Genomic DNA, 12,027 nt, shown 5'->3' on the forward strand with positions numbered 1-12,027 from the left:
GCTGTTTAGGGAGCTTCTTTCACGTTCACACTAACTTACATCTATAATACGATGTTAACAGTGGATAGTTTATGTGTGGAAATTATTCCGGATTTTCCATACTGACTTGGAAACTAAAACGACCTTTTTTTTTGGCAGGGCTTGAATGTTGGTCGTAAAGCAGAATGGAGCGTAATTTTACGACAGCAGTATGACGTCAGTGTCGCAACGTTGGGATTGTCGGTAAATAAGTAACGATAGCTAGCTTTGGCCGGTATTTTTTTTTACATTTAGCCGTTGTTTTTGTTGATATGCATGGGTGTTAAAAGTAAATAAGATAATTGAATAATAGGACAGGGCCTGGTGAACAACTCTAGCGAATATGCTAACGGAAAGTCTCACAGCTAACGCTAGCTAGCTGTATGATGCTAGCTGTACTCTTACATTTTGCATAGAGCGGCTCTCTTTAGCTTAACGCCTTCGTTGGTTCCTGTCCGCACCTGACATTTGTTCACAGAGACTTGTGCGTGTTGGAGAGCCGTATGCATTAAAACACAGCGTGTTGGCTCAGCTTGTCGCCTTCGGCACTGAAATCTCAATTCACGTAAAATGTCAGCGCAAAAAGACTGCGAGTTTTTGGTGAAAAGAGCCCGAGAGCTGGTGTCTGATGATCCGTGTGCGGCCAAAGCCTGGCTCATCACTGCCAGAACCCTTTACCCCTCTGATTTCAACATACAGGTAACACAAAGACACACCTCAGCTGCTTATAGTCCAACCACTGGATTTGTAGTTTCTTGTACAAGCCAAGTTCACTTGTTTGAAATGTGTAGATCCTCCTTTATGAGTCTTTTGTTAAAATATGATTTGACATGTTTTCACAGTATGAAATGTACATCATTGAGCGCAATGCAGAGAGGACAGCTTCAGCAGGGAGACTGCTGTATGACATGTGAGTTAAAGTGAATTATCTCTGTTACTGGTGTTGATGTCAAGTGGTCCTGAGTCTGAGCTAACAGTTGACAATGACTTCTGCTTGTAGGTTTATAAACTTTCCAGATCAGCCTATTGTTTGGCGTGAGATCAGTGTCATCACAGCTGCCCTGCGCAGTGACTCTCAGGACAAACATGCACAGTTTCTACGAGGTGAGAGGAGATGCCTGCCTTGTTACTATACAGGCCATGCATACAGTACATTAGTAAATATCACAACATCGTTTTTTGACAATGTTTGGAAATCTGTCTTTATGTTTTTCCCCCAGGGCTTTTTGAGACGCTGCCTGGCCGTGTGCAGTGTGAGATGCTATTGAAAGCCACAGAGCAGTGTTTCAACACTTTGGAGAAGGCAGAGATGCTGCTCCTCCTACTTAAACGCTTTCCAGAGTCTGTGGTCCAACACGGGGTATGTAATGATAGCATTACACTTGTGCGTTCTCTTTTGAACATAGAGTAAATTACACTAAAGCAATCGGTGGTAACATTTTGCTGTATGTTTAGGTCAATCTAGGAGAAACATTGTTAGAAGCGGAGGCATCGGAGAACGTGGAGACTCCTGTCAACTGCTTCAGAAAACTTTTTGGTGAGTGAAACTAGTTCATTAAAACGGTTACAAACGCCCACTTGCTATATGCATTGACTTTGACACTAATTCGTCCCTATTATTACAGTGTGTGATGTCCTTCCCTTGGTCATAAACAACATGGACATGCGCTTGCCGGCCAGCCTGATGCAGAAGTACATGCTGAAAGCAGCTGAATTCTATATCGGCTATGTTACCCGTGGACCATCACCTGATGTACAGATACAGGGTAAACTTTATGATGTTGTTCTTTCCTTTTATCTTCGTGCTAACCCAGTGTGATCACTATAAACTTCATGATATCTTGAGATCTGTCTGCATATTTTTCTCCTCACTGCCTGCCTGACATTTTTTTCCTCTCTCTCTTGTCCTTTGTGTCAGGCTCTCAAGAAGGTGGATCTCTCAAGTCACCCAGTGTGTCCCGTGGCTCTCAGCGCTATGTGATTGACGGCCTGTCGGAGAAGTCATCGGTGGTGGCAGAACCTTGGGAGAGGCTGTTAGATATCCTCTCTGTGGTTGGAGCACGCTGCGAGTGGCAGGGAGACAAGGGACAGAGGTAGTCTATCTGTCTGCCTGTCAATCAGCCAGCACCGTTAAACAGGGTTCTGTTTTATTCTGGTGATTGTTGATATAAAAAAGTGATGGTATATTACCGACACCTATCTTAAATTAGTGCGCTCTTAAGTAGAGATGCAGAGATTGTGAAATTCTAGGCAAATACAGATGTTTTGAAATAACATTTTTTTTGCATCCCTTAGTTTAATACAACAACCCTGCAATGAATGCTGTGTCAAGAAGGTGTCAGTTTATGTTAAAAGTAGTTTAGAGAATGTTGATTAAACCTCATGGTAATTTTGGAGTCTGTAGTTTTGTGATGCTGTTGATCAGAGAGGTATTATAAAACTATACATTTTTAGAAATAAGTATACAGTCATTGATAAAAGAATGAAAAATTTAAGTCCATATAAGAGAATCAGAAAATGTCATCAATCATAATGACATTTATATGTAAGGCAGCATATATATATGTTTTCAGAACAAAAACAGACTGATACACAGTATAATGTGCTAGTAGTATATTATATTATTACATTATATTGCACAGCAGTCAGTAGTAAACATAGTCTTGATTTAAAATTTTAAAAACATTGTAATATTGTCACATAAGCATGCAAATTCCATCATGTGTCAAGAAGTCTGTAAACGTGAGAAGCATCGGGAATAAGAAGGTTCAGATCACTTGTACATGTTATATAGACATTTGAAGGCGAGTATAGATATTTTGTTGTTTTTGTGTGTACTCTTTGCTGTAGGAGTTACGTGGACATGCTGCAGAGAGTAAAGGAGCTGTGTCACTACCTGCCTGGTCTGGAAGGAGACACGAGATCCCGCTGCTGCAGTCAAGTTGTCATCTGTGCTGCACTCGTCCTTTTCCGCAGCGCCTTCCTTTATGTCTCATCTGTACAGCCTGCGCTGTTCCAGGGTCAGCCTCTGTCTTTTCAAGCATACACAGTATTAGTTTATAATTTCACTCTAGTTCTTCAGGTTATGCATCTTCATTGTCTTTTCAATGAATAGTTAAATGATCTAACGATGTGTTTATTGTTTGACAGCTGTGAATGCCTTGAGTTCTGGGCCGTGGATCCTTGTAGAGGATTTGAGCTCGGTGTATAATGATGTGGAGGTGGAAAGAGGAGCCGTGAAACATGCACATAAGAAACGCAAACTGGCAGATGGGAGAGAGAAGACAATGGTGAGGACTGGTCAGAAATCATAGATGTTTCTACCTGATTTTTTGAGAGCCGAGAAAGATGGACAAATAACTTTAAGTGTGAGATTATAGTGTTTTTCCATCATGCCTTCTACTTTATTAATCTTTGTGTGTGTGTGTGTCATTGTAGAGCTCAGATGATGAGGAAGGGTTAGGAAAAGGTCGAGGTCGACACATTTTAGTAAACAAGACTGAGATGCCCAGCTGGTCAGAGACTCTGGACAGCTTCCGCACAGCGAGGGAGAGCTGGGACCTCCTTCACTCTCATGACGGCCTGGAAACTGGTAAACAGCTGTTCAGTTCATGTGTTTTTGTGTTTTACACACCCAGACAAGGTCCAGTCACTCCAACACAATATCATTAATTGGCAAACACAACAGCTGCAGGTGTATTCTTATGGCTTTTAAAAAGAGTCTTGATACAACTCGCCAGTTCTCTTGAAGGAGGGATACAGGAACTAAAAGTGTTGATTATTTGTTAATTATTTGAATCTACCGTTGCATTTTAACAGAGTTCAAGAAGATCTGTGCCTCTTGGAAGACGGACAGCTGGCTATGGTTCAGAATATTCCTCACCGACATGATCATATACCAGGCAAGAAACATGTTTTAACATTTTATACAGGATTAAATGAAACTTTATTGGTTCCTATGAGGAAATGTATATATAAATATATCTTCTTTTATTTACTATTTAACAAATGAGGCAAAAAGAGCTCAGGAAATAGATATTCATAAATGTTAAAATGTCTTTTCATGTGCCTCATGAGATTTCAGTGAATACATGCTGAGTGTGTGTCTGTGTGTCTGTGTGTGTCTGTGTCTCCAGGGACAGTATCGTAAGGCCCTCTCCAGCCTGCACCAGATGGCTGCAGTGCAGCAGCCTCAGCCTGGCCAGCAGAGCCCCTCAGGTCAGGCCAGTCTGGAGCACCACAGGGCCCTCATACAGCAGGCCTCCTGCCACTACGCACTGGGAGAATACAGGGTACACACATGCTCACACACACAACCTTGCATACACAAGCACTCTTACATAAGTCTGGTAGGCATCAGGAGACATGCATATATAAACCAGGTTGCCTGTCTCTTCATTCTCAAATCACATTTTGATGTACATGGAGCAGGTATTGTTGTCTCTTTGTATTCCTGAAATTTGTGAATTATATTCTATTATTCTTTAGACATTTATTGTTATAATCTTGTCAACACTGAAGTCTGTATTGCACTGTTCGGCCTGCAGGTGGAGCTGGAGTTAAGATCAATTTTAGAGGCACACAACTGCAGCAGAGTGCAACTTGTAGAGATTTGGTTTTAGTATATTATAGTGCTTCTAACCTACCTGAATATACTTAGTTCTGACTAGATTTATACCAGATTTTGAACATTCATAGCTTTATTACATAACATTCTTTGAAATGCACTAAATTATCTTTAAACTTGTGTACAGGTTCCAATAAGGACAGACCTAGCAATAATAAATCCAGCCCTCCCATTTTTACACATGTGATGCATGTATTGTACTCTATCTGTTAATCAGATGGCCTGTGAGAAGCTGCTTGATGTTGTCGGTGGACTGGTGCCGCCAAACCAAGTACCGACAAAGACTCCAGAGGATCAGGGTAGAGTCAAGACAAAAACAAGGAAAGGTAAAGTCATTTCCTGCTTTTGTAAAACAACGTTCAGCAACTGATTCTGACATAAAAAGCCTTTAATATGTTTTGTAAAACTGACATCTAATATAGCTTTTGAATTTTAGTGTAAAAGGTTTTATATTTAGAAATGATGTACACACAATTTCCCTTTGCTGCAGTTTACATATTCATGAGAAAGAACTGACCTTTGTTGAAACCATCATGCGACAAAGAAATACATAACTGTGATTATCAGAACAGTACGCAGTGATTCATTTTTGTCGTGTTTAGGTAATGACCTGAGGCTGCTTCCCTGCACCAGCAAAGCTGTGTTACCCTTCTGCCTCCAGCTGATGCTGGCCTGCTTCAAGGTAACTAGTTTAAGTCTGTGTAAATGCATGAAATTTGGATATTAAACTTCGTATAATTCACCTTCCTAATTCTCATTCTGTCCAATCAGCTCCGTGCCTTTACAGACAGCCGAGACGACCTGTCCCTCGGTCATGTGGTGGTGCTCCTGCAGCATGACTGGCCACAGGGCGAGATGCTGTTTTTAAAGGCAGTGGATAAGATCTGTCAGCAAGGCAGTTTCCAGTATGAGAATTTCTTCAACTATGTCACAAGTATCCTTTTCAATAACTACACGCACAAACAAATCAGAGAATGGATTTTCAGATATCAACTATAAAGTAGTTTGTTCAGTCAGTCTAACTCAGGGCATCCAGGACACATTGCAAGTAGTTGTAGGAATGTTTTTATTGGTTCTTATTATGTATTATTTATTTATTCAAAGTATACCTTCATTGGTTTTGTGGCACATGCTTTTTCAAGGTCAGAAGTAAAGTTTAGATGTTCTGCGTAAAATGCTGTTAATATTAGAGGTCTGTGTACACCCCTACAACATGTTTGGTGTGTGTCTCTTACATTGTCAATGTCAATGCATATTCTAATGTTTTAAACCTGTACTTCGGGTACTTCTACCTTAAATACCATTTTGTTTTGTCAGCTGGCAACAGTCTATCGTCAGTGCAGAAAATGAGTATTGAAATTCTTTCAAATATTCAGAATCACAGATTGACTAGACTGAATTTTAGACTGAATGAAACTGAAGTTACTTTGCAGTCACTTTGTCTGTGTGCTCTTGTCATGGACGTTAGTTTCCATAAGCTCATGATTTTTGTCAGACATCGACATGCTGGAGGAGTTTGCGTACCTACGCACACCAGAAGGGGGGAGGATTCAACTGGAGCTGCTGCCCAATCAGGGAATGCTGATCAAGTAAGAACCTGGCATTCAGAAACGTTTCAGTTGGCATCGTGACTCTGCACACTCCCGTTCTGTTGCTGTTTTCAAAGAGAACAGTGTTAATGATTGATGATCTAAGTAGACATGGCCTGTGGGGAAAATTGTTACTTTGAAAATGCTGTTAATTAGAAAGAGAAGTGGTTTATGGTAAAATAAAGCTCCTATTAGTCTCCTTAATTCATTGCTGTAGACGTAAACACTCTTGAATGCACCCTCACTGACTGAGAGTTGTTGAATATTGCTGTCCCTCAGGAACCCTAGTCCCGCCCTGGGGGTGGAGTTAAATACCCTTCTGCTACAAGGGGTGCAGACGATGGACAGGTACCCAGGGCCCCACCTCCCACAGTCCCATCCCACCCCAACACCAGTCACCCTTCTTTCATCCCCAACTTCCAGGCTTGTCATCCCCCAGTTTTATTTGGGCCTGTCATTTTACATCAAGAGTTAGTCGTTCTTTGATTTCCTGTCGGCGTTTGTTTCTTTGAGCCATCGCTCGTCTTTCTGTGGTCATCACTGTTGTCGTTGTTGTTGTTATTTGAGGATGATGTTGGTCTTGATGTGCAGTCAATTTAGTTTCTTGCCTTTTCATAACACTTGATCTCATTTCATTTGTGGACACGTTTTATGTGGTTTTTATTTATGATGATGAAACCTGACTGGCTGATTTATGTACGTAAGGAAAAAGGAACTTGCTGCTTGCATGATTTTGTCTTTACTGCATAGATCTTAGTCTCCCTGTTTATGACAAATCATCTCAAAATAATACATTTCTGACCATATGTATGTCTGTTCATTTTGTATATACTGTTGTTTCTTCAGACACCACACAGTGACCCGTGGGATCACCAAAGGAGTGAAGGAAGATTTCCGTCTGGCTATGGAGAGGCAGGTGTCGCGCTGTGGAGAGAACCTGTTCAGCGTGCTTCACCGTTTCTGCATCAACGAGAAAATCATCATCATCCAGTCACTCCCTTGACACCTGGCCTGTGACTTTTATACCTTTTCATAGTTCGATATTTTGGGAACAGCTGGACTGACTTTATGACCCCATCAGCTGTTGGCACAGCACAGGACTCATTTCTATCTGTCTTGTCTTCATCATCCATCAATGAACTGTAGCAAAAAGAAAAAATCTCCTTGCCTTAAATGTGGATATGGCTCATGCAGTTTTTAATGGTATGTGTGTAGTTTCCTGTGCTTAACCGCTTTTGAAGTGGTTTAATCATATAGTGAGATTTTGTGGGAGTAAATATTGAGGAAATGAATGAAGTGCATTTTTGAAAGTCTTTTGTAAAGTTTATTTGTTTTGTTACAGACGCCATCAAATTGTTAGTTTATGTTAATGTTTCCAGTAAATGTGATTTAAAGAAGATTTGATATTTTGATTTATTACAACAATCGGTTCATCACCAGTTCATTCTACAAAATTAGAAATGAGATGCTGTTGCTCAAGAAAGTACGCTTGTGTAACACTGGAAATACAGTATACATGCTTCATCTTCTCTTTCCCTACAGATGTTTTTACTCCTGTGTTCCCTCTCCCTTCTGTCCCTTTCTCACTTCTTCTTTCCACTTCCTTTTTCTCTTTGGAATTTCCAACTTCTGGCCTTGAAGCGTTCCTTGTGCACAATGCTAAAAGTGAACATGAAAGGTAGCTGACTTACGAATAAATGATCATTTGGATAGTGTGCAGACAATTGACGGCAGCAGTGCAGTCTTTTTGCATATATAAACAAAACAGGAGGAAAAACAACGCACATAATACATTTTACATTTTTATACTTGGAAGCATATCTGAGTATATCATCACAAGCTTTATACAAATAGTGTGGACTACAAGTTCCAAGTTGTCTTGAACATCGTCAGTCTTCTAGTTCTGTGACTGGAGCGTTTGGCAGGTCCACCTGTAGGGCAGCTCTGAGATTGGCCCAGAACAGTCTTTGCTTGGCCCTGTCCTGAGGCCACTCCAAGTATGTGTGTCGGCCCATCATGGACTTGAGCTGGTAGTACTTGGATGGGATCAGGTACTGAGGGAGAGGCTCGAGCAGCACCAGCACAATGCTGTCTGGGCCATGACCAAGGCGGTGGTGGCTGGCGAAGTACAATTCATAATGGCACCAGTCGCTCTTGACAAAATGAGCCGAGAGCACAAACACGGAGCGTCTGCTTTTCTCCACGCAGCTCATGATGTTCTCGATGATCGTCTTTCCCGGCACAAAGTGTTTCTCATGGTGGCAGATTCGGAGCCCTCCTGAAGGGCCTTCAAGGTTTGGGAGGAGGGAGTTGTGCACCCAGTCTGCGTCATGCTGGCTGTAAGACACAAATGCATGAAACTCAACACCCACCAGATCTTCAGGTCGAAGTTGTCGCCTTCTGGCACGATGTTTGGCTCTGGTCCACTGCCAGATCATGCCCATATACCAGGGAATGTCCAAACGATGGCACAGAGTCAGAACTACAAGAATCAAAAACACTGCTGGGCACAAGATGGTGGCAGCTAGAAGGCCAACATTACAGGAGACCAATGGGATCAAGATGTTGTTCAAGGTGGAGTCTCTAATGGTCTCAGGGTAGATGCAGTAATAGCCTGATGGCCAACTCAACAATTCAATTCCTGTGTCATTTCTCTTCTTTTCAGTCATGCCAAGACTTATGAAACTCCTCAGAGCACAGGTGCAGGTGAAGGGGTTATGACTGACATCCAGTGTTTTCAGTTTGGGGCAGCTTTCCAGCTTGTTCACAGACGGGGCGTGGATGGAGTTGGACTTGAGCAGAAGCACGTTCAGTATGGGCAAACCATTACACACTGGCAGGTCCCGCAGCCTGTTGGCATTTAGATTGAGTGATGAAAGGTTTTCCAGATTCATGATGGATGCTGGTACCACAGAAACCTGATTGTTCTGGAGGTCCAGTGTCTCTGTTCCTTTTGGGACACATTTAAAAACTGAGTCTGTCAGACGATTAGAAGACAGAGACATATTGGTGATGTTTGCTGGCCAGACACATTCTTCCACACCATCGTAAACCAGCTGGTTGAAGCCAAGGTCCAGATGTTGCAGGGATGTCATGTGTTGCATGCGTTTGCTCAGCACTTGAAAGTTCTTAAGATTGTTGCCCACCAGAGTCAATTTCTTCAGGTTGGCTAGATTCTCACATTCAATAAACTGTTTATTCTTCACACTGGAGAAGATGGAGTCAGATAGAGCACAAAGAGAGAAATCCAGCTGGACCAATCGACTCTGTGACTCAGGGCATGTCATGTGTATGATTGAAGTCTCAAGGATTGCTAAATTCTCCACTGGTAGGTTGATGAAAAAGTCGTATACAACCTCCTGTGAAAAAAAGAAAGACATCACCCTCGCCCTTCTGGCTGTGAAGGACTTCATTTTAGATGTTTTTGCCACAGGAGTATCTTCAAAAGGCAAAGTGTGCATTGCCACATCAGAGGCGCCCATATGGTCAATGGATGTTCCCAGAACCACGTTTACATAGTCAGTTAAATCGGACCAGCTGATTGTTATGTTGGTGAGATGAAGATAATGTGTGTGGATTTCTGCTCTCTCCCTTAACTGATTACTTTGACTGCTGAAGCCTCCTGTCATATTCATCAACTCCACTTCAACAAAGTGTGACAGAGCATCTCCGAACAGATCGTGGTCCAGTATCTGATTCCTAGTCAACGCTATCTGAAGCCTTTGAGCTTTAACATCCTTCAGACTGCCTGCTTCATAAACCAGTTGACCCTCCAGGGAAAGTGTCAGTGTAAGTAGTTTCACTTCAGCAATATTCCTGAAATCACCCAAATGGATGTCTTTAGCTCCAAGTGCTAACCATTCAAGTTTTACCAGGGAACTGAACTCACTCCCGAGTGTCATCGTGAGGAAGTCGTTGCAGGTCAAATTCAGCACCCGAAGGTTCTTTGTGTGGAGCAGGTACCACTGACCTGACAGGTTCTTCAGCCTGTTGTGCGACAGGTCTAGATCCTGCAGGAGTGGTGTGTCGAGGAATGTGTCTGGATCGATCTCCTCCAAGCTATTCCATGAAATGTTGAGTGACTTCAGGTGAATGGTGTTATTGAAGTCTCCTTGGTGAAGCTGCTGTATGCGGTTGCATGACAGGTCTAAAACCTCAACTGTCTCTGGCAGGTCTCTTGGGACAGAGGAGAGGTTTTGGGATGAGCGGTTGACGTTGGTTTCAGAGGATGAAGCACTCAGTTGGAGTCCTGCCAATATGGCTGCTGCCCAGATGGCAGCGTACACAGGCCTCATTGTTTTTCTGCATTGAAGTAAAAAATAAACATACATGTTATTATTGATTCATACAGTCAGTTGCCAGGTGAGTCGGTACACCTAGCTAAAACTAATGCAGTCTAATACAAGAGTCTTGCAATAAGTCAAACCTCCGTCAGGGTCATCATTTTTGATGAATGTGCTTTGAGTTTAAATTGAGAGTCTTGTCTTTATAGACCCAACTTAACTTGACATCTTGTTAACAACAGCAGTCACATCTGGGTAGACAGGATCGGACATGTAAAATTGCCAACTTATTTATTTCTGTTGACATTTTTAGCCAACTGTGGAGGACTGTAACTGCCAAAATCAAGAACAAATAATAAATGGATGACTCAGTAAATAAATGAATATGTCATTATATGCAGCAAACAATTAATAAGTTAATTAAATTAAAATAAATATAGACATCATTTATTGATGAAATGGATCTTTCGGTTTTAACTCGCTCCTGTATTTACTTACCTTCGTATTATTTCCCCTACTCATTTACATACCCATTTTAATTTCAATTATTTTTAAATGTATTTATTTAAGACACACTTTGAATGACAGCCCCCTTATGAGCAAATTGAAGCAGAAATGCATCAAGAATTTAACAGGAAAAATAAGTAAGGATTGGACAAAATAATAGTAACAGTCAGTCTAAACCCACCTTAAACAGTTGCAACAAAACCAAACATTATAACTTTCGTGAAGGAAGTATCTATGCAGGACGGTTGAGTGTGCCTAATAAAGTGGCAGCTAAGTAAATATACAATATATGTAAGTTGACACTGAAACCCGCAGTATTCCTCTGCTTAGTCATATGAGGACGTACCTCGTACCCTGTAATAACTATCAACAATTAATGTGTTAAGTGTTACCTTTGAATTCAATTGAAATTAAACCACCTTTTAGTAGTAAGTTGAGGATTACTTGTGCATCCACACGTCCCAAAACAAATTCAGTCAAAACAGATATTCATTTCGTTAAATTGCATTCACATTTTAAATACTCCGTCGAGCAAATGCATCAGAGTCCAATGCAAAGTTTCTGCCATTATGCTTCTAACGCTTTTCTCTGCTTCTGTCTGTCTGTGTTGATAGACCATGATTGAAATTACATTTTAAAAAGTAAGTACAACCCTTAATAAATAAAGTCCTCTCTAAATAAAACAAAAGTATACAGTGAACAGACAAAAGAGTGAGCTCACCTGTTCTGATGTCAGATGGATTTTTCAGAAGAAGCACTGCACCTTAATATGTCGAGTTTTTAATTAGTTGACATGTCGCAGTTTGTCATATCTGAATACCTTCAAAATCACTTCAATGGTGCAAAGAGTGCACAAACAAAAACCCAATCATGAGTGTCACGCTCTGTGGCTGTTCTTCTTGTTTGTATTTTTGAAACAGCCCCTACTGATGTTGCGGTAAATAATGAGGCAGAGATGACATTCGCATGGAAATGAAAGCAACACTATTATAAAATCGTACAT

General features: G+C 41.3%; 2 protein-coding genes across 3 annotated transcripts; one reads left to right on the top strand and one right to left on the bottom strand.

The window, feature by feature from the left end:
- Window positions 1-20: 20 nt before the first annotated feature.
- Window positions 21-7,633, top strand: ints10 (integrator complex subunit 10). 2 transcript variants are annotated; one of them, XM_084352542.1, is made up of 18 exons: window positions 21-717; window positions 861-928; window positions 1,019-1,122; window positions 1,239-1,378; window positions 1,474-1,555; window positions 1,644-1,784; window positions 1,937-2,111; window positions 2,869-3,038; window positions 3,169-3,308; window positions 3,457-3,610; window positions 3,838-3,920; window positions 4,155-4,310; window positions 4,863-4,971; window positions 5,248-5,327; window positions 5,417-5,579; window positions 6,141-6,234; window positions 6,514-6,582; window positions 7,081-7,633. In XM_084352542.1, exons 1-18 carry the CDS (start codon window positions 589-591, stop codon window positions 7,235-7,237), a joined length of 2,214 nt encoding a protein of 737 aa, XP_084208668.1. In that variant the 5' UTR covers window positions 21-588; the 3' UTR covers window positions 7,238-7,633. The 2 variants fall into 2 exon arrangements, with proteins under 2 accessions (XP_084208668.1, XP_084208669.1); XM_084352543.1 differs by lacking the exon at window positions 6,514-6,582.
- On the bottom strand, window positions 7,546-11,985 carry tlr1 (toll-like receptor 1). The gene is made up of 2 exons (XM_084352541.1): window positions 11,746-11,985; window positions 7,546-10,536 (listed from the first exon to the last, which is right to left on the bottom strand). Exon 2 carries the CDS (start codon window positions 10,527-10,529, stop codon window positions 8,124-8,126), a length of 2,406 nt encoding a protein of 801 aa, XP_084208667.1. The 5' UTR covers window positions 10,530-10,536; window positions 11,746-11,985; the 3' UTR covers window positions 7,546-8,123.
- Between the last annotated feature and the right edge of the window lie 42 nt (window positions 11,986-12,027).

This window comes from Pagrus pagrus (assembly GCF_965226575.1).
Source record: "Pagrus pagrus genome assembly, chromosome: 5".
NCBI lineage: Eukaryota > Metazoa > Chordata > Actinopteri > Spariformes > Sparidae > Pagrus > Pagrus pagrus.

Coding starts and splice junctions, on each gene's coding strand:
- ints10 (XM_084352542.1), top strand. CDS start 589: ATGTCAGCGCAAAAAGACTGCGAGTTTTTGGTGAAAAGAGCCCGAGAG. Junction 5,328..5,416: donor TGATGCTGGCCTGCTTCAAG/GTAACTAGTTTA, acceptor CTGTCCAATCAG/CTCCGTGCCTTTACAGACAG. Junction 6,583..7,080: donor GGGGTGCAGACGATGGACAG/GTACCCAGGGCC, acceptor TTGTTTCTTCAG/ACACCACACAGTGACCCGTG.
- tlr1 (XM_084352541.1), bottom strand. CDS start 10,529: ATGAGGCCTGTGTACGCTGCCATCTGGGCAGCAGCCATATTGGCAGGA.